We start from the raw sequence: 22,284 nt of genomic DNA, 5'->3' as shown, positions 1-22,284 counted from the left end.
AATAATAATAAAAACAACAATACTACTACTATTACTGCTAATAAAAACAATAATACTAAAACTACTACTACTACTACTACTTATCAAAACAGTAATACTACTACTACTAATAATAATAATAATAATGTAATAATAATAATAATAATAATAATCAAAACAACAATACAACAACAACCACTACCAATAATAATAACAATAATTATAATAATAATAATAAAAACAACAATACAACAACAACCACTACCAATAATAATAACAATAATTATAATAATAATAATAAAAACAACAATACTACTACTATGACTACTACTACTGCTAATAAAAACAATAATACTGAAACTACGACTACTACTGCTAATAATAATGTAATAATAATCAAAACAACAATACAACAACAACTACTACCAATAATAATAACAATAATTATAATAATAATAATAAAAACAACAATACTACTACTATGACTACTACTACTGCTAATAAAAACAATAATACTGAAACTACGACTACTACTACTACTAATAATAATAATAATAATAATGATAATAATGATAAAAGGATAATTTATAACATAAGTTAGTCGATATAAAATCAATATTATTAATGACAATAGTAATAGCAACAACACTTGGTTTTCAATATCCATTTAAATGTATTTATTTATGGATCAGAATTTTAATTTCAATATCATACAAACATTACAATCTATTCCCCATGTGAGAAAAGGACGGGAACATCTTTTTTTAATAAAATCTAAACTGTTTTATATAATATATGAGACTTTATCAAAGCACTTTACAACTGACAATTAGCAAACCCAATCATTCACAGTTAATAAAATGTATTTATCATAATATATATATTTTTTTTTAATCTTTTATCACACTTTACCTCCAGCAGCTCTTTATATAGGAGTACTATTCAAAACTGTTAATCTTTATTGACACCCTCACCTGACTACACAGTTATATTATGAACGTGTGAAGTTAAATAAATAAATAAATAAATAAATAAATAAATAAATAAATCATAAAGGGGGCCGAGTCAACACGCCGACCGATGCCCGTCCTCCCCGGATGATTGACGGCCTCCGCCATCTTGCCTCTCCCTCCTGGCTGCCAGGAGCCGAGTGCGGAAGTGGACACGGCACTGACTGTGCGGGGCTCGGTGGTTCCGACACAGACCTGCTGCTATCCATCCAAATTTAACCGAGAGAGAGAGAGAGAGATGGCTGGACGGTTACCGGCGTGTGTTGTCGACTGCGGCACCGGGTAAGCTGCTCGAACCGGGTTGGACAAGGGAGGGTTCGGGTGGAGGGACTGTCAGTGTCAGCAGCAGCACCAGCAGCAGCAGCTAGCTAACATGCTAACGAGCAGCTAACTGTGATACCCCGGATAAAACAACCCCAGTCGGGTCGTTTGAGCTGCTGTGAAGGGCAACCATTTATTTTCCACATAGCTCTGTAAGCTAGCTTCATAATTAGCATGGTAGTGTTTTTCTTCCTGTCGAGGAAAAGGGGGGGGGGGATGATTTTCTCTGCAAGAAGACCCAGCCAGTGTTTTTTTCTTCACCACCTCACAGCTGGTTTCATTCATTTCATTTAGCTGGCTGTCATTATCTCGATCGAGCTGTATGCTAATGTGTTATATTCTGCCTTTCATAAATCTCTCTGCTCAGTCGGTCAGGATTTGAGCATGCGCAGTGCTACTTCCTACTCAGCCTACACTTCCTCATTCACGCTTTTTAGTCCTTATATGGTCGTTTCTCGGCATCCGAGCATGCTTTTTTAATTAACTTCTCTTATTTCTCTCCTTCGTCAGGCTACCGATTATTTACCCAAACCCAAATCGTCTCACTTGTGTCGACACAATGAGAATCTGCTTTTGTGGGATTTTAAAAACAAAAAAAAAACAAACAAGAGACAATAACACAGAGCTGGATTTTCTGTTAGCTCCTCCTGCAGCAGGGTTTGTATTGATCAGTGTGGGTAGATTTTATTTATTTGTTTATTTATTTATTTAGTGTCATTCTTCTCTTCCATCATTATACTTTCTTTTCAGCTGTTTTCACTGTGTCCACATGAGCCCAACCAGTGCATTCGTCTCTGTAATTCTCACTTTAAGGAGGAGAAATGTCTCTTAGCCTTTTAGTCAGATAACAGTACTCAGCAGCAGAAGCAGGAAAGGTATGCTCAATTAGTTTTGGGGGATAAAAGTGGTTTGCATTGCTTTGCATGCAGAGGCTTGAACTCATCACTCCTCACATTGCATTCGTCCCCCCTCCTCCTCCCTTCAGGCAGCTCACCAGTCTGCTGCCTCTGAGACAGCAAAAGAAAGAAGTGGGTTAGCTCCTGCGCTGGTTTGTGCTCATCGAGGCAGATGGCCTCGACTTTGTGGCCAAACCTCGGAGTCATAACACATATGTTCCAATATCGATGACTGCAAGAGTTTTTCCTTTTAATCTGCTTGGTCATGAAGTCATAGTTTAGCTCATGATGAGATGTTTTAAGTGGAAACTTGCAGCCAGAGAGCACCAGCCTTCAGGCAGATGTGCCGAGGGAGTTCAACAGCTGTATCTGAGTCATGCACACGGTGTCCAAATAGTGACAACCCCACTTCCTTTAGCACACCAACCTCCTAACTAGCCTGATTGCTATTATTAGAGAACTTGATCATGCGACGAAAGCACCACAGTCACATCCAGATTTGGGTGTAGTTATGGTGAGGTTATCTTTTGTGCAGAACTAGCTTTGCACGGTCAAATCAAGGAAGTCCCAAGCCAAAAAAATGTCTCAGGTGTTGCAGCCTGATGCAGTCGAAATGTTGGGTGGAGTCAGTCTTTATCCGTCCTGTGCAAACAGCTGAAATGTCATAAGGCTGCAATCATTAACGAGCTTCAGTCAGCAGGGGTATTACTTAAATGACACGATTGTAGGGCTCCACAACATGGTAAATTGTGATTATTTTGAGAGATATTAGGATTGTGAGATGATTCACAACTTTTAAAATCACGATGATGTGACGTTTGTTGGTGTCAGTACCAAACAAACATGTTGTCTTACAGCCGAGGAGCAAGTTATAAAGGCCAGGACATCTCTGCAGCTCTACCGTAGTTACCGTACCGTATCTAGATATTGCACATTTTGGATGATATTTAAAATATACCAACATATGATAGTTTGACAAAGATGTTAACTCCAGTTGTTAGTGTGGTTGTTGCGCTCAGCTCCAGCTGTCCTGTGCGATGATGTCCACAGTCAGACATGTGGTGCTGCGTGTCGAGGCAGGTTGAAGCAGACAAGCTGGGACGGCTCTGTGGTATGAAGGTGTTCAGAGTGCTGCTGCTACATTTAGTTGCTGTCTGCTCACCTCGTCGTTACTGTCATAAGACAGCTGTTGTTATCACTGAACGCCAGTTTAAGCTCTTTTGGGATTTTTTTTTAGGGACAAAGGGGCGATGTCATGTTGGCAGTAAGAAAAACATGTCCAGAAATGTGATACTAAAAGCAGTCAGACCATGACACACTGTTCAAACTCTGATAATAATGACTGTAATAACACAGTGATGCAGCATTTATATTGAAACAAGTTGCACAAGTTTGTCTAATCCTCTAAATAATTAAACTACATTAAATCTTTTTGCAGCTTTGACTGGCTGATACCTGATTTTTATTTTTAGAGTTAAAGGACATGAGGTCGTAAATGCAAAATATGCAGAACAGTATTTTGTTATCATGTATCCACTATTTGGTAATATCAAGATATAATTTAAAGATATATGTAACATTTTCTGCCATAAAATGTGTAAAAACGACGCGCTCTTCATTATATATTTTGTTGAGTTGTGTGCTCACGTTTTGTGCCAGAGATGTTAGCAAGCAGGGGCTTATTTTATAAGAATATTAGCTTTTCATTTTCAGTTGTGTTTTTGTGCAACTGATGACTTCAAGTCCAATATTCACTCTTCTTTCGTCTAACTTGATAGCTAATAAATACCTCACCTGCTGTTTGGCGCCGAGCAGGTTGTGTATAGATTATTGATCGTCTTTTCACAGAACATACTGTAGCTGACAGTAATGACACTGAATCAGTTAAATAGTAAAGTAGTCAGCTGAAAGACACTAAAATGCTCCATTGACCTTAAAGCTGTCGGGTGATAATTCTTTGTGGGATCGTCAGTACACAAATAGTCATAGTTAATTCAATGTAAATTTTAAATAATGCAGCTTTCAGGTTTTGAGCGTGAGTAACAAAGCTCACTGAGATACAGTATGTTGATTGCATAACTCCTGAAAAATGCACCTCCATATTGTCACTATTTGTTCTGGCTTTTATCTGACACTCTTATCTGATCGCTGTTCAGCTGGTGTTGGCGCAGACATGAACAGTTGATGTCGTAGATGATAGAAAATCCATATTGTTCTTAACACGAGTTATTGTTGTTCAGGCACATTGACTCATTGACTGATTTATTTAAAAGATAATAAAAGTTCATTTCTTTTGCCCTTAAGGGATGTCAAAGTGGTGTTATTTAGTGTCATTAGCAGTGAAGAAACTTCTGCATACATTCCTCTGTCAAGCCCAGAGACATGACACATCAGAGGGAGATACATAGCAAGTCACTAGTGGGAGAATTTCTTTATATTCCAAGGCAGTGTATAAACTTGGACCTAAAAAAATATTGACAATTCTGACAAAAGTGTGCTTCCATTTTTCTTTTTTTTGCTACGACTGAACACGGTGGTCCTGCCAACTATTCCCCTCAGGTTTTTACTGTATTTGAACACGAGCTATTGTGTGTTCTCATTGTGCTCTTTCTCCTGGCTCTACCTTTTTAAAAATCAACATTGGCAGGCAGCTCAGTGCGCTTGACAGATAGGTGAAGTTGCCAGATTAGATTATATAACTTTATTCACACATCCACACTACGTTTTCAGCTCCTGACAAACCAAAAAGATACTCAGCTGAAGCAGAAAGAGGCAGACGATGATGATGGTGGTCTCAGTTCATGACAGAGGAGGGTGACAGAATAAAGAAAGACATAAATCTAGGTTGTGTCTCTTTGTCCAGCTGGGAAGCAGATGTTTCGTATTTTAGTTAAACACATGATGAACACGTGTTGTGGAGGAAAGTGCTCTTAGTTATCAGGGCATCTACTGTGTCATTCAAATGTTAGACATTAAAATTGCATCTTTTTTGCATTATGTTTTTTAAAATTTAGCTAGATTGATGTGCTCAGGGCAGGGGGGGTTATCAATGCAGCCTTCAACTGATATGAATTTTCATTTAAGAAGGTGGCAGGTACGATATTACAAACCTTAAACTCTTAGAGAAACCATAGAAGGCATATCCCGACTGATACTCAATTTTTGGGGCTGATGCCGATATTAATATTAGGAACTTCTGATATTTACACATTAGCTGACATTTTTTGCAACCCCAGAAATGTGGTTCTCAAACATTACACTGACATTTGCCAGTGATGTGCGTTCATAAACGATGGCACGATGGAGAATAGACGGTGAAAAGAACTTGCAAACTTGCACCACCAGTATTAAAGACACTCACTGTAGAGTAGTGTGCTGTTTCCTGTCTGTATTTATTCTACACAAATATCTGTTGTCACCTTCATAGAAATGTAACGCATCATTTCCTGTAATCCAGGAAAAAGAAACCTTTGAATGGTGCTCAGGACAGGAAATGTAAAAGCATTCGTGAGCCTGTTTCAGGTTGAATCTAAAAAGTTGTAGGTGCACAAAACCAAACCACAGACTATTTTTAACAAATCATTATAACTCACATTTGAGCATATTTGAGACCAAAGTTTCCTCATAACATTCAGTCATTTCCCGACTGCTGATGTGGCCCGTCCTGCCTCTTTTTTTATAAAGTGAAATTCAAAGGAGCCACTGTTATGACCAGGATGTGGCCTATTATGCCCACAGTGCTTTGGCAGTCGTCAGCAGTGTCCTCTATCAGTCCCTCGGGCCCTGTGAGCAGGGAGTATGAGAGTCCTGTCTGGGCCTACCCCAGTCGGGACTACATCTGGTTAGCATCTGCCCCAAACAACACCCTCTGTACCGAGAGGGAGGCTGTAAAAGGCTTTGATGCTAAGACTGAAGGTGTCTTAACTGAGCGGTTTGTGAGCATGGAGGTGGAAATTTTGCTCGTGTGTCGTAGTCAGAATGAATTTTTAGACACATCTTACATCATCTTTTTATTCGTGCCACTTCCCTCTTGCGTAGAGAAGTAGCCAATAAAGAATGCAGCAGTGTTAAGGTCACAGCTAGTTTATATTAAGGATGGTCAGTTTATGCAGAAGTGATCTTTTTCTTTTTCACCCGAGACAAATATGAATAGTCTTCAGTTTCCCGATGTGACATGAATGGCTCTTTTAATGGCCTCGCATTAGCAAACTCCAGAGCCGCCGCTGCTTTTGGCACCCAACCAACGCGCCAAAGGACAGTGATGGCATTGATCAAAACGATAGCAGCCAAAAATAATCTTTACTGAAGTAAACTTTCATGAATACAAATGTAGTGTAGCAGGTGGTTTCTTTTTTAATGTCCTGAAGCTGCAGCGTCTATATAATGAAATGTGATTCTTCTCTTCTTGCAGTTACACCAAACTTGGGTATGCAGGGAACACAGAGCCACAGTTCATCGTTCCATCATGTGAGTATTTTCACTGTGCATTGAATTCCCCTCACACCAGCCAAACAAGCCAAACAAGCCCGTGACGTGAAGGATTTTAGATTTTAATGGAAGTCTGAGAGAAATCCTGGGTTTCGCGATTGTAATATTAATCCTTTCACAACACTATGGAAGTATAAACTCACATCAGCATTTTAATTAAGAGATTTTATTGTTTTTTTGACCCCACAACACTTTGTTGGCTCGAAACCTAAACAATACAGTACAAATAGTCAATGCAAATAAGCAGAACGTCAGATGAAAGTACAGTTTAAAGCAGAAACAGACAACTTTCTCATTCCCAGTGTTTCCCTGTTGTATTACTGTTGGCTCCACTGTTGCAAAGACGAAGTAAGTAAACTGGCTACTTTCCAAAGCAAAAACACAACTGTAAAAATCCTCAGAAAAATTGACCTAGAAACCCTGATCTCAGTGCTATGAAAAGGCAGAGCGAAACACCTGGTTGTGTTAATAAGTAGGCAGGTTTTGTTACTGACTGATCTAGTAGAGAGAAGGCCAGTTTTGAACCACCTGAAGTCCCCGTTGTAAGAGGAAACGCATATGAAAGAGGGAACAGACTCTCCATCGATTGAATTCCCCGTCTGTTTGCTCTCGTTTCATCTCGATTTCTATCACTTTCCTTCTTCACCTTCTTTGCCTCCTCCATCAGTTTGGCTCTTTCTCTTTTGCAGTGTAGAGTTTCTACAGTTATTCCACTGTTACCTGAGATTGTCACTGTAACACCTATCGTGTTCAAATCCTAATGGGTCTCTATCACATCCAATTTTAAAGCTGAAGTTTGGATATATAATGCAAAAAAATGTTAATTTAAATGTTTAACGATTCATGATTAATGATGAAACAATAAAATGTACACACAACTCTGTAAGAGAGATTATGATCTCTGTTTTCTTGTCAGGTATCGCCATCAAAGAGTCAGCCAAGGTCGGAGACCAGGCCCAGCGGAGGATGATGAAGGGGGTGGATGACTTGGACTTCTACATCGGAGATGAAGCAGTAGACAAGCCCTCATATTCCACTAAGGTACGTGACCCTGACGGCTCAACACGCCCACAGGAGCAGCCGGCAAAGCAATTACCATGTCTGATATGTTGGATATATTCATCGTCTGTGTGTCACTTAGTGATTCATGAACAAGAAAGGAGAGACTTTCTTGCCATTTTGCTGAGGTAGTGGGCGTCTGTTTTTCTTTTACCAAAACATGGAGGAGAGAGACTTTACCAAGGTCAAGCTCGGAGTGGGAAACAGCTCTATCAACTCATTTACCATGAAACATTTGCACTTTACATTTAACACATGTGAAATGCGTATGTAACGTCAATAATAACGATTATTCTGACAGCGCATGAATGCACCATTAGTTTAATTGATGTCTTCATCCTAAAGTCTTTTGATTGATGTGCAATCACTTACATATTGTGTCATTTCCTGTTGGTATAAAAGCGATTACTATACGATTATTTCTTATATAACTGCATAAAAGCATACTAAAAGTTAAGTAATACACACTATGTTTTATATACAGTCTTTATGTAGTATGGAGCTGAGACACTGAAATGGAAAGCAGCTATAATGATTGTTATCAGTGTTCAGTGTTTGACAAGTTCAAACTGTTACGAAACTACTTTCACCTCTAAGTGTTGTGGCTGATGGCAATCAGCTGCACCTGCATGATGTCATGAGACAAGTTACATGCTGTGCATTTCAGACATTGTTGTTGCAGCGTTTATCTGCAGACACAGAAGAGAAACTGTGTTATGTCAATGCACCTGTTGTCATGTATGTTTGACTGAAGTACAGATATTTAAAGGGTCGTCTATGCAACAATCTCACAAAAACACAGATGGCTAGAGAAGCCGTTTAGACAGGAAGATCAATCCAAAAGGAGAGTATACTTTTTAAAATGATGTTGCATTTTTATGTCACAAAAAGTTTCTTAATTAGCTGAACCCTTGTTCCAACAGTGGCCAATCCGTCATGGCATCGTGGAGGACTGGGACCTAATGGAGCGCTTCATGGAGCAGATCATCTTCAAGTACCTGAGGGCTGAGCCTGAGGACCACTACTTCCTCCTGGTAAGAGACTTAAAGAATGTGGTCAGGCCAGAACTGCTCGTGATGGACAGTGAAATTAACATTTTGGCTCATCAGCCAAGGACGAGTAAATACAAAATGTTGGCACAAAGACCGCACTTTTTCTTTTAAGTCTGAATTGTGAGAGAAAAATGACTGTGTTGATGTTCTGTTTATTTCTCTGTTTGCAGACAGAGCCTCCTCTGAACACACCAGAAAACCGAGAGTACACGGCCGAGATCATGTTTGAGTCCTTCAACGTACCTGGGCTGTACATCGCTGTGCAGGTGAGAGATGCCGGGTCATCTAGTTTGTATATGACGAGGAAATACACCTGATACCTGCAGATATTCCTCTCATCTGATTTATAATTCTGACTCAAAGTCAGTTTTTAATCCATCATCTGTGTTTCAGGCTGTGCTTGCTCTAGCAGCCTCCTGGACGTCCAGACAGGTAGGAGAGAGGACGCTGACGGGCACCGTCATCGACAGTGGAGATGGTGTCACCCACGTCATCCCTGTGGTGAGTTTCCAGATCGACAGGCGAACACTCACTCCCTCAGTGTTTCCCACACGTAGGCTTTCCTTGGCGTGCCGCTCAGATATATTAACAGCCACCTAGGACCCATTTTGGCATTTTAATTGTTATTTTTTCATCCATTTGAGAGAATCCATGATCAATTAACTACCACTGATATCATTGTATGTAAAAGCTTGTCAACAACAAGCCTCCTCCACACACGAAGAGAAAACATCAGGAGTTGTGTTGCTGATGGAGAAGGTCAACAGAGCATGGAGAGAAAAACTGAAAGAAGCAGGCCTATATGTGCATTCAGAAACCAGAGGTGTAGGTGTGTGTGGGCTGAAAAGAGAACTGAAGGTAAAGGCAAGGTTAGCAGATTGAAGTAGTTTGTAAGAAAACACTGAAGGATGTGTGCTCTCCTTCTGGCCATTCAGGAGCTGGGCTAAAAGAGTTAGGGTCTTAAACTCAGAGGAAATGTGTTATTTTTCATTATGATTATACATTTATTTTCATAGAGGCTTGAAACAACACTGACAACTCATACTAAACCCTGAGTAGGTGCAGCATTTTGTAAAGAAGCGTTACATTGAGGTTTTTATACACCATGTGGACAAGAATTAAGAATTTCGTCCCCTTTAAAAGATTATATTTCCACCTGTCTGCTTGCTCAGTAACAGGATGGTGTTGATGTCTGAAAGTAGGCCACGGTTTTTCAGAGGATGGAAGGAATTACTCAGATTTAGGAAATGTGCTAGCAGAATATATTTAGCGGCTGGATGACTGAATCAGCATGTCTGTAGCCGCTGCTGAACATGCACAAAAAAGGGGCCAAACACAACACCGTGGGGACGTGGAGAGGGCCTCGCAGTGATGGAAAAACATTTGTGTCTCTGTGTTTTCTACACACTTGTACTTCCCTATTAAGTTTCACATTATATGACATAACTTCTGTGTCTGTATCCGCTTCCCTGTCTCTCTCAGGCTGAAGGTTATGTAATTGGCAGCTGTATAAAGCACATTCCCATCGCAGGACGAGACATCACCTACTTCACCCAGCAGCTCCTTAGGGAGAGGGAGGTGGGCATCCCGCCGGAGCAGTCGCTGGAGACGGCCAAGGCAGTCAAGGTAGGTCCTCAGCTGTGGTTCCTCTGCTAGGAAGGTGATGACAGGTTATTTCATGTTTCATCAGTGGATACACACAAAGGCCTCAGTGTTAATTTTGGAAGCCATTTTAGTCTTAGTCATAGCATGAAAATGCTTGTTTTAGTCAAATAAAACTCATATATTTTAGTCAACTTAATGATAAAAAGCCTCAGCTCACTTCCCGGGGCATTAATAGCAGGGTGCTGCACTTTCAAGTGCGTTTTGCATTGAAGCCACAACAACGCCATGACTCACTGTCTGTTTGGGACCCCATCACCTGCGGGGGTTTTAGTTATCTGGACACATCAATCAGTAACATGAAAGTATTTTTTTAAGACGGACCAGATGCTCAGTTGGGGGAACAATATCAAGCATTTTTCGAATGTCTAGATAGCCTTCCACTAACGTGTCAGTCCTGCCTCGTCTCATCAACAAAAACACGACATATATCAAATAACCAATTTTAGCTGGTCAGCATCTCATCTAAGTCATGGAAAAAAGGTTGTCGATGAGCATTTTTCGTCATAGTTTTTCGTTAATGAAATAGGACACTGATAGGCTTCTAGTGTCACAGCAGTGGCATTGTGTTTTCTCATTGTGCTCCGGCGACTCTGATGTCGGTATGTTTTGAATAATCTGTTTACACTAACACACCTGGCAAATAAATCTCCTCCCTGTAATCTGGAGAGCCTCTTTATAGGATGCACAACCTGACGTCCTTATAATATTATACTGATTTATCTTCACTCCTGTTTATCAACCTGACTGCAGCACTGACCCACAAAGGTGACCTCCGTTGTCGAGTGTTTATGTTCTGTAATGTTGACTGCTGACTGGAGCTGGAGGGGAAATGTTCTTTACTACATGAACGTAACGTTACAGAGAGGAGAGGGGAAGAAGAAGAGAGAGAACCAGAGTCTCTGCTGAGTTCAGTGAGAGGTTGACCTGGATTCAAACACACACACACACACACACACACACTCTCAGTGTGTGCTGCTGCTGCTCACTAGCTTACGGCTAATGTACAGTCAGGTCATCTGGCTATTTAGGGCGAATAAACACATATACACATACCGTGGTCGGACTTGCTTGCCGCCTTTTGCAGATGAAAATCTATCTTAGTAGGGTCAGGCACAAATGTTCAAAGACGAGATACTGTTTTAAAGTTTTATTCACGTTTAGTATCGTTTGCCAACTTCCTAACTCACTTTGGAAACTTTAGGTATAATGTAAGGACATATCTCAACAAAATATATAACAAACGTCGAGTCCTTTTTGGACATTTTAATGCAGAATTCTTACAAATCATATTTTGAAGAAAATCACACTGAGGTTAGAAATTCCATCCATAATAACAGCTTAAATTATATTTCGGAAAATACAATTTTCACTCAGATTTTCTCTTCTGTTAAAAGTTTTGGGGGAAAAAATCTGCCATAAACACAAAATGAGACCATTACAGTACAAACTGCAGTGAAACTAAAGGCCATGAAGTTCATTTAAAGTGTTTCTGGAGGTTTTCATTCGAGCACTTTTGGTCAGATAATTCATATTCATACATTTATCATAGTGGCAGTGATGGAAAATGTGAAGGAAAATTGTGATTTCATTGTTTTTCTTCATGAGGACAGCAGGTGGCACTATCGGTCTGCCTGGTACTTGCAGCTGGTGTCCTTCAAAAAGCTTTTCTTTTGCTCTGTTTGTTTAGTTTCTGATAATTAACACCAACTCAAGCTCATCAACTTAAGCGAAACATGATTCTTTATTCAGGACACGACACAGACAGGAGATGAACAATAAGGAGTACCTTCATTGCAGTTTAATCTTTGTGTCTCCAAACCGGCATCATTTAAATTATTTGAATTTTTAAAATTATTTTTAATAGTTTGTTTTTTAATTTCAGGTCGCAAATAGAAACGACTTTACGTTGACTTCATTTGTCTTCATTCATCGTTGCTCCTTCTGTCAGTGACCACAATTTATTGATTCACCTCAATTCTCGACGATTCCCTCATGTTTATTAAATAGCTTGTTATCTAAGACTTTGCTCTCGATGTCAAGGACCATTGTTCATTACCCCGAGACTGACAACAACAACAACAAATAATGTGAATTCAGATAATTAGCATTAGCACTGAGGGGTTGTGCGTCGTGCATGTTGCTCAATCATGTCTGGAAATGTTAATTCCACGTCTGTCTGTGTTGCCGTATGGACCCAAATCAAACTAACGACATCTCCTCTGAATGATCTACTCATTCATATTCACCGTTACAGAAGCGAAATCGTTTACTTGTGTTGTTGCCTTGTGCAGCAGTACAATGACAATAAAGTCTTCTCGAATCTTGAAAATCAATTACACTCTAAACTCGTGTAAGTTTTCAAATTAAATGTGTTTTCATAACTCCTCAGATAGACCGGCGAGGTAAACAGAAAACAGTTCGTGCTCTCACACAAACAGAAGAGGACATTTTGTAGGTTAATTCTGCTGGTTAATTTAAATTGACTGGTTTGATGGATGCGTGTGCAGCAGGAAGGTAGAAAACACGACACGGTGAGAGCTTCCCTCCGTAACTGTTCTGATTCTTGTAGTTTAAGGGACAAAAACAACTTCATGTATAGGGATGGCTATCGTTAGGATTTTATCGATCCTAATACTCTTATTGTTACTTCTTAATGGTTCGGTTCTTTATCGGTTCTCTTCACAGATTGAGTGTGCAGATGCTTCTTTCTGTTTTAGTTTGATGTTTTATAGCTCAAGCACCTCAGCTAGGTTTGTTACTGGATGAGCTGTGTTTTTTCCTCATCTCTTCCACTCACCTGCCGCCCCGGGATCAGTGCATATAATCGTGATGACATCCTTCCAAGAGATTAATGCCCTTACGTCTTATAGGGCTGAAACCTTTTCGCCTTTGCTTATTTCTTTTTTGAAAAAATATATTGTACAAGAAAGAATAAACTCAGAACAGGAATAGTATTGAATGTGACACTAATGTTTACAACAGCAAAATCACTTTAAACTCAATAATATCTCTGGAAACAGACCGAAAAACGTCAATAAAATGATGTCCCTGACATGAAAATACTGAGTGAAGATCACAAATTACATGTGAACGTACGCAAGACCATGAAGGAATTATGAGTGCTGTCTACCTAGGTTTGAAAACTGTACAGTCAGTATTATAATGTGTATGTGAGGTGTTGTTTTTTGTGCTGTGCTGAAGCTGATTATACAACTTTTTATTTGTGCTTTCCCCATCAGGAGCGGTTCAGCTACGTGTGCCCAGATCTAGTCAAAGAGTTCAGCAAGTACGACACGGACGGCTCCAAGTGGATCAAACAGTACACCGGCATCAACTCCATCAGCAAGAAGGAGTTCACCATCGACGTGGGCTACGAGCGCTTCCTGGGCCCGGAGATCTTCTTCCACCCAGAGGTTGGTCGGCGCAGTGTGATTCAAAGCAGAGGACACACAGAGCTTTAGATTATTGAAGCATCCAGAGAATAGACAGCCCAGACATAACAACCACAGTCTTTAAGGTCTGAACGGAGTAAATATAGAGAAGGACAGATGTACTATAAATAGAGACGTGTCTATAGGCAGACGCCAAGCATCCCACGAGAACACAGAATCAAAACACAGACTGACATCTATCAAAAACAGTTTGCCTTGAGAGGTTATGCAACAGTTTCTGTTGAAAAGGGGTAACAGGGGAGAAAAACTGCTAAATGTGGATGAGATGGAGGCTCGAGAGATAACAGCAGCAAGGACAAATGATTCACTTACAACGTTTCCTTAGCTCTGATTTAGGACTTTAATGATGGAGCATCAGACACAATTTGTACTATGACAGTTTGGGATCAGAGCTCCTGTTTGCTTGATGTTTTCTTTGTTATTCCCATCTGTGTGATGGTGACAGTTTTGGTTCAAGACATAAACATCAAACATGATTAAAATAATCTCAATAAGAATGAAAGGCAGCGACCTCAGTGCTGGGCCGATATGGCCTTAAAATAATGTCACACAATGAGAATTTTGTTAAATAATCATCAGTAACGTGAAGTGTCGGGTACGTTTAGAGAATTACATCACTTTACTAATTGCATAAAATTAGCGTAAGTAGGTATTTGTCAACTTAACAAAATGCAGGCGAGGTAAACAGAGCAGGCATTCAGTGAGGGTGGGCTGACTCCACATCTCTGCTGCTGGGACCGGCTCTCCTCCCTTTCTTCTAGGGGCGATCGCACCGCTTGCGGTGGCGTTTGATCCGGCTGAATCAGAGGATGTTGTGGGCAGCGGCTGCATCAAGCTTCGCTGCACTTAATCCAATCCTGAGCTTCATTTTCCAACATGTGTTTATCATGAACGCCTCAATTCCCTCAACCTGATCGAGCTCTTCTTAAAGTGTGTAGCTAACAAAAACCCATCAGGCTGAATCACCAGTGTTGTGCAAGTTTACACTTTACTAGAGCCAGAAAGTTCAAAATGAACTGGTTCATGTTCATTTCTTCTGTTTTTTTATAATAAGCTGGATTTTGGTTATATTCTGCATTTAAATCATCCAACCTTGTCATATAGGACGTGCACAGTGTAACACGTCTTCTATGTTTGTTTCTAATCCCAGTTTGCCAACCCTGACTTCACCCAGCCTATCTCTGAAGTTGTGGACGAGGTCATTCAGAACTGCCCGATTGACGTCAGGCGTCCTCTCTATAAGGTAAGATGACACGACGACAGGATGATTGTTTGTGATGAACAACTGTTCAAGGATTCTCTTTTTTCCTGAAATACTTCGCTCCTTCAACAAAACCTGCTCTGACTGCAGCTGGAGTTAACACAGGGTTTGTTATATAACATTCAGACCTGTCAGCGGATCGATTCAGACGTCTGGTGTCTGTGAATCGACTATTTTTGAAGAACTGAGGTGTTTTGTTTTTGTTAATTTCTAAGAAGATTAGAATTAGGGCTCCAGCTAACGACTATTTTCATCATCTAGATACATTTTTCGGTTTATAAAGTGTCCAGAAACAGGGAAAATGTCCATCCCAGTTTTGTTTGCTCAACAATTTTAACGGTTACAAGAATCGTTGGCTATTATCTTTCTGTCAATTGAGCAATCGTTACACCTTTAATTTGCATGGTTACAGCTAATTTAAATTAATGAGTTTAAAGTGATGAGTTGTTTTGTTTTTGGTAAATTAGTTGTGTCGGGGCTTTGTGTCGGGGCTTTGTGAGGGTGCCCAGCTTCTGTACATTTATCTTGACTGAGTAGAGACTGAAATGATGAAAAGGAAATGTGAGATTGATGCGTCACTGTGTTCATAAAGTGGTATTTCCTATCACCGAGTTGTGCCCGACACACTTGCAACGCAAGTGGACTGTTTTCCCAGACTGGCTGGCCACTCTCAGGTCACAGGTGTTAAGTGCTTCTCATTCTGCAGCTTTGTAATCCCCGTCACCTTTTTCCCCCACAGAACATTGTTCTGTCAGGAGGCTCCACCATGTTCAGGGACTTTGGGCGTCGTCTGCAGAGAGACTTAAAGAGGACAGTTGATGCCCGACTGAAGATGAGTGAGGAGCTGAGTGGAGGCAAGCTCAAGGTGAGAGCGCACGTTAATTTACACGCAGCAGCGATCAATAGCGCTCGACAAAACACAATCACCGTCTGAGCTGTGAAACTGAGAGAAATGTCTTTAAAGTTTATGTCCTCTCCCACTACAACTGTTGTTGGTATGGTTGCGTATTGAATACAGATTAGTTGATTTCAATACCAAATTTATAATTGAGATGTTTTTCACCTTGAGGGAAGAAGTCAGTCTCTCCTGCCTCCGAGCTGTGAAGGCAGCACCTGTGATGAGAAGTTAAATGTCATCCTCCCTCAGGCTGAGCTGACTGGTGTCTGTAAACCCACCTCAGGCATGAAAGAAGGAGATGGTGGATGTAGCTAACATAGAGAGAAAACATGCTGAATTACACAAGTAATGTGAGCTGACTTTGTCTCCCTACAGTCTCCTGGACGGAGACGAATTTCATGGATTTAAAATGCACCCATCTATTATTAAAAAAACAAAAACTGGGAGTCACAGACCTGATCGACACAGCTGATTGTTGTCTTCTTGCAAGGAAACTTCTGTCTTACTGATTGAAATACGTGCTAATGGAGGGTGGGACAAAATATTGACAGGTCAATATATTGTCTCGCCTCCTCTTGCAACATGATTACCGATACACTGGCACCAAATATCTATATTTTTAATAAAACGTGCGGCGCTCTAAACAGTTTCCCTTAACAAGCTGACTTACCTGAGTCACCACTTCATGACTGCTTGTGTTGTAAACTTAATTTGGCAGTTCAGCCTTTTGCCAGTTTGTGACTATTTTACATTTGAATGATGACACACAGTCACTGCGTGTGTTAAAGAGGCACTAAGCTGAGACTCTATGCACTTTTTTCTACATTGTCTCTTCTCAGTTTATGTCAAGTTCTGTGAAAGTGACACCACAATGCAGTGAATAGATACATAATTCCTGCACTTCTACCTTCCTTATTCTACAATTAGACAGACATTGTGATGTTCTGTTGGATTATTGTCTTGCAATGTATTGATTATCACAGAATCGCAGTGATTCCCACCCCTGATACTAATCTCACGCTAACGGATGACAAACACGTCTCGTTTAAAATCAGCTTTACATTTTCATTGCATCTAACATTGTAATAAAAATAACGTTGGCTCGATGCCCTTTTGAACTCTAATAACAATTCTTGTCTGTTGCCATGGCTGCTAACGTTAGCATTGCTAATTTGCGTTACTCATCTGCGACTCTCTCTGACCTGCTGAACAGGGGCACTCGCTCACGCAGCTCATTTGGTATCAGCGCTGTCTGATCACCGCTATTATTCTACACATAATGTTAAATAGACCTGGGACCTGCTGTAATAATGCAACCTGATGTTATATAAAGTGGATCTGAACCCGCACAGGTCCCAGGCGGACCCATGAGGACCTCTACATCCCATTTCTATTATAGCTCACGTAAGTGTAACTGTTCTCCATTTTTTCCTCCCTGTCCTCCTCAGCCCAAACCAATCGATGTCCAGGTTATCACTCATCATATGCAGAGATATGCAGTGTGGTTTGGTGGATCAATGTTAGCGTCAACTGTAAGTATTACTGCACTGAATCATCATGTACTCGTTATATATTCTGACAGAGGATAATGTCCACTTTTCATCCTGTGACATCGAAGGGCGTGCAGCACTTTGGTTCAGTCCTTATTTGTTGTGTAATTTATTTTAGTCCTGTGTCACTGGGTGGAAGTGAATGCTGTGGGCGGTCGTGACATGTCATTACTCTTTTCTTTTTTCCACCCTTGATGAGTCATTTGTGTGAGCGGAGTCGATAATTTTACCAGCAGGAAATGTGATTGAGAGCAAAGGTCTCTGACACTTGATTTATAAAAGGCTAATTGATGTCAAAATGGAGCATTGTTCTCTGATGATAATCACTGCTCTTTATTATGTCTCATGCTTCTCTTTTGAAGTCGTGTTAATGCCCCATTTTATCTGTATAGAAAGTGGTTTAATTTGAAAAACAGGCAGAATTGTTAAACGTCTGCAGCAATCATTTATCACATTTTCAAACTACTGAACACACAATCATTCGCAGCTATGTGTTACCTCTTGTTACAACACAGCTGATACAGTTCGTTCTTTGAAGGCCAATTAAAATCACCATAATGACACACTGCGGTCAAAGTGAAGGAAGACAAAAAATCTTCAAAAAGTCTTTTTATAGCTCACAAGACAAAGAAGTTTTGTAAGCGAGTTACTGAAGAATAGACGACAACATTTAGCATCTTAATCTAACAAGGCTGACATTTGCACTGCTAATTGGCTGCCTGGCCTGTAAACTGATTTTAGCAGTGCACTTTTTCCTGGTGGATATTTTGTGTGGTGGCTCTTTTAGAAAGTGCCTGAAAAGACTTGTATTCATGGTTGTAGCGAAGATGGACACTAGCTAGCTAGCTTAGCTCAACTCTAAGGCTCTTTCTGTGTTTTGTCGCGGCTGTTGTCTGGCTGTAATCAGACTGAAAACAGCACTGCATTGAAAGAGATACAAAAGAAACACGGTGCTGTTTGTGGGGTTGTGTTGCTTCAGCTAGCAGTGAAGTGATAAAATACCATCCAGCATGTTCAGTTTAAGTAAAAGACTGATAAGTTTAAAGAAGTATCAGGCACCAAAACACTGCACAGTGATTTACAGAGCTCAACAGTTACAGTTGCCAGGTTAACATCAGCAACCATTTTTTAGACACTGGAAACCAGACTTTTAAAGCTTTTTACATTTGCTTTCCAAACACACCCACCATCTGGCAGGACTGAGGAAGGTCCTTCGGTGCAAAGACAGTTCCACTTTTCCCTGCAGCAGCCGCGGCAGTTTGTTTAAAATAAATAAAATAACCTTCCTGTCTGAACAAACAAAACAACACCACCTGCAGAGAGCAGATATGCAAATATATGTGACTTTTTTAAAACAAATTTATGTTGATGTCTTCTGTTTATTTTCTGTTCCTATACTCACCTTCATCTCCATCACTTGTGCCTCCGCAGCCTGAGTTCTACCAGGTTTGCCACACCAAAAAGGACTACGAAGAGATCGGGCCGAGCATCTGTCGCCACAACCCCGTGTTCGGAGTCATGTCTTAACTTTGGACCTCCCGAAGTCTAACAGCGGAGGGTTGGGGGTTGGGGGGGGGGGGGCTGCAGTAGAGGGGGAGGGGCGGTGAAGTTAGGTTGTGTAAAAGGACAGGCTCAGGAGGTGGAGGACGGTGGCGCTTCTGTGCTTTTTTGATTACTTGTTCAGCTGTGGATGTGTGGGACGAGAAGGCGATCCAGAATAAATACAAAAAATAAAAAAACAAAGCAGAAAAGAGACCAGACCAAACACACACAGCGGCTGGAAAATGTATCGTGAATGTTCCTTTTTTTTTTTTTCTTTCTTTCTTTTTTCTTTTTCAAAATGAGGGAAAATGTTTTGTAAGCCAAAACAATTTTAAGAACATTTCTGGATCGTGTTGAACAACATGCAGTGAGTGACGATGATGATGATAAAGATTATGATGATGATGATGATTATAAAGATGGTGTTGGAGGAGGTCTTGGATGATAACAAAAGCATTGATAGTAGTTTCCTGACACCAGAACATATTATTTATGTTTATAAGATCCAGATCCGAACATATTATTGTCTCCTTTTTATTTTCTGCATTATTTTCCAACTTCAAAATGCACATGTCTGTGTATCACGGTAAGAGCTTGTTTATATTTCATAAAAAAAGTTTTTTATATGTAAAACTTGGGAAATCAGGGGGTAAAAAAACAAAAAAAATCACGGATACCAGTACGAGCAAGAGACTGTTTTAACCCACGACGATGCAGCTTTGATACGCAGTATTTTCTCGAGTTTTGAGTAGGTGCTCTCCTGTTATACCCCACATGTGTCATCGCTGTCCGCCCTTTAATTCTTCAAACATTTAATTCACTTCTGCTTCACTTCAGTGTCAGGATTCCACCTCTGTGATGCGGTGAAAGAGAAAAAGAGAGAGGACTTACTGAGGTTGTAAAGATGAAACTGAATAAGATCGACTGTCAGACCAGTATTGTTAGACTAGAAGTTTTTTTATTAATAAATACCAAATTATTAAAAGAATGGGATTTGTGTATTTAATGCCTTGCAACATTCCAATAAAGGCTCAAATTTGTTTCTAAGTGCTGGAGTCTTTGTCTTAACTTCTTACTTTCTGCACATTTGTTGATGCCGTTTAAAAAAAAAAGTCACAAAAAGTTTATAATATATCCAGTAAAGATGAATCGAAGGACTTGAACTGATTGAATTAAGACAATTGTCACACCAGAAACACAACTCCAGGAGACGATTACTTTCATTATATATTTTATAGTATTCATTTTGGACTTTCTATCGTATGTTTGATGTTTGTAAACATTATTGCATTTTAAATGGCAGCTCTGTGGTGGTCGGGCTGTTAAATAATTGATTTAAAAAACAAATATTTCCAAATTGATGGCCCAAGAGGCAGTAATTGTTCAAATAACCTGTTGTTTTATCATAAAATATGAACCATGAATACAAGCTACCCAGCGCTGCTTCTGACAGGCCTGTCTGTCTACATGGAGTTTGTCTTTGACAGTAATCAGTAAAGATGATGACAAGATGATGAGGAGCGCTGCGCCACGTGATGCGATGCAGGCAGGGCCATCATTGTTGGGATGAATAGGGGATGGGGGTGTGGAACAATTAATCTTTAACGAGGAACATATTAATTGCGTCACCTGCAGCGATCCTCCAGCATCAGGGCGCATCTTATTCACAGCTGAAGCACAAACAACATTAAACAACCACCACGTCTGATGGAAGTCTGTCTGATGAGACTCAGGCAAGGCAAGTTTATTTGTACAGCACAGTTCAGACACAAGGCAACTCAAAGAGCTTCACAGGGGCATACAAATTACATTCAAAGACATTAAAAACAAGTTGAGAAATAGGAAAGGAAGCTAAAATAGAATAAAAGAGACAAGACTAGAAAATAAAAGTCACAGTTGCAGTTCAGAGCCTTGAAATTGCTTCAGTGAAGGCAGCGGCAAACAGAAAGCTCTTCAGCCTTTATGTAAAAGAGGTGAGAGTTGGAGCGGACCTGCAGTTTTCTGGGAGTTTGTTCCAGATATGTGGTTCATAATAACTGAACGCTGCTCCTCCATGTTTAGTTTTGACTGTAGGGACTGAATGCAGACCTGCACCTGATGACCTCAGAGGTCCGGCTGGTTCAGAGCGTAGCAGCAGATCAGAAATGAAACCATTCAGCGCTTTATAAACCAACAAATCTATTGAGATCTGTTCTCTGACAGACAGGAGGCTTCTGTAAAGATCTGAGAACAAATATAACAACATTGTTCATGAGTTCCTCCTGTGAAACCTCAAGAAATGTTTGATTCGACATCATTTCATAACTACGGCTCACAGGCCTTCACATGTTAAATGAATCCGCCCATGAGTTACTGTAAAATCTAAATATTTTGGCTTTCTGGCTGCACTGAGACGCAGTTCCTGTTGTGAACGCTGGGTGTCACTGTCACCATATGGGAATATCGGTCAGTTGACAATTTATTGATTACTTGTTGTGTTGTTTGAATCACTATTACAACTGATGATAGTTCACAGCTGCCTTGTAGAGATCATTCATGTGGAAACACAGGGCAGCCAGAGGAACAAATCAAGCATGTAAACAGTAAATTGTGTTTTTTTTTATATAAACAAATGATTTGACCTGATTAATGCTCAATAAGAAAGTCGTTCCTGATGGTATTTTTGCAGCAGCATCTTTAAAACTCACTGCTGTGCTGTCTACGGACTGCTCATGTTTGTAACTGCAAGATTTTAATACTCTGAAAAATGTACCCTTGGGCAAGGATGAACTAGAAATCATTTTCCTGGCCGTACTCAGGTCTTCCAGAGACTTTCCCTCTGGTTGTTCTGGTCTGTAACCTCACGGTGAAGGCCAAAAAATTATCCCTCCGCATCCCTGAACTCCTTTCCACCGGGCATGAGTGCTCTCTCTCATCGCAGAGGAGTGGAAGAGTGCTTCCAGAGAACGAGCTGCCACCAGCACCACCACCAGCACCACCACAGCTGTCTGCACATGAGATAGTGAGGGTGATGATGAAAAGACTTGTTGAAGAGCTCCTACTGACGGAGTCCTCTGACGGGGGGGTTTGACCCCAGCTGCCTCCTTTCTGCCAGAGCTGGAGCTTGAAGAG

General features: G+C 40.4%; 1 protein-coding gene across 1 annotated transcript; it reads left to right on the top strand.

The window, feature by feature from the left end:
* Positions 1 to 1,112: 1,112 nt before the first annotated feature.
* On the top strand, positions 1,113 to 20,220 carry LOC141002330 (actin-related protein 3-like). The gene is made up of 12 exons (XM_073473626.1): positions 1,113 to 1,271; positions 6,618 to 6,673; positions 7,611 to 7,735; positions 8,677 to 8,787; positions 8,976 to 9,071; positions 9,199 to 9,306; positions 10,288 to 10,431; positions 13,710 to 13,883; positions 15,073 to 15,165; positions 15,923 to 16,048; positions 17,530 to 17,613; positions 19,063 to 20,220. Exons 1-12 carry the CDS (start codon positions 1,228 to 1,230, stop codon positions 19,156 to 19,158), a joined length of 1,257 nt encoding a protein of 418 aa, XP_073329727.1. The 5' UTR covers positions 1,113 to 1,227; the 3' UTR covers positions 19,159 to 20,220.
* The last annotated feature ends 2,064 nt before the right edge of the window (positions 20,221 to 22,284 follow it).

The sequence above is a fragment of the Pagrus major genome, chromosome 9 (genome assembly GCF_040436345.1).
Source record: "Pagrus major chromosome 9, Pma_NU_1.0".
Lineage (NCBI taxonomy): Eukaryota > Metazoa > Chordata > Actinopteri > Spariformes > Sparidae > Pagrus > Pagrus major.
Note: the sequence above shows the minus strand (reverse complement) of the source record. Positions and strands in the feature narration are given on the sequence as shown.

Coding starts and splice junctions, on each gene's coding strand:
- LOC141002330 (XM_073473626.1), top strand. CDS start 1,228: ATGGCTGGACGGTTACCGGCGTGTGTTGTCGACTGCGGCACCGG. Junction 13,884..15,072: donor AGATCTTCTTCCACCCAGAG/GTTGGTCGGCGC, acceptor TTCTAATCCCAG/TTTGCCAACCCTGACTTCAC. Junction 16,049..17,529: donor TGAGTGGAGGCAAGCTCAAG/GTGAGAGCGCAC, acceptor TGTCCTCCTCAG/CCCAAACCAATCGATGTCCA.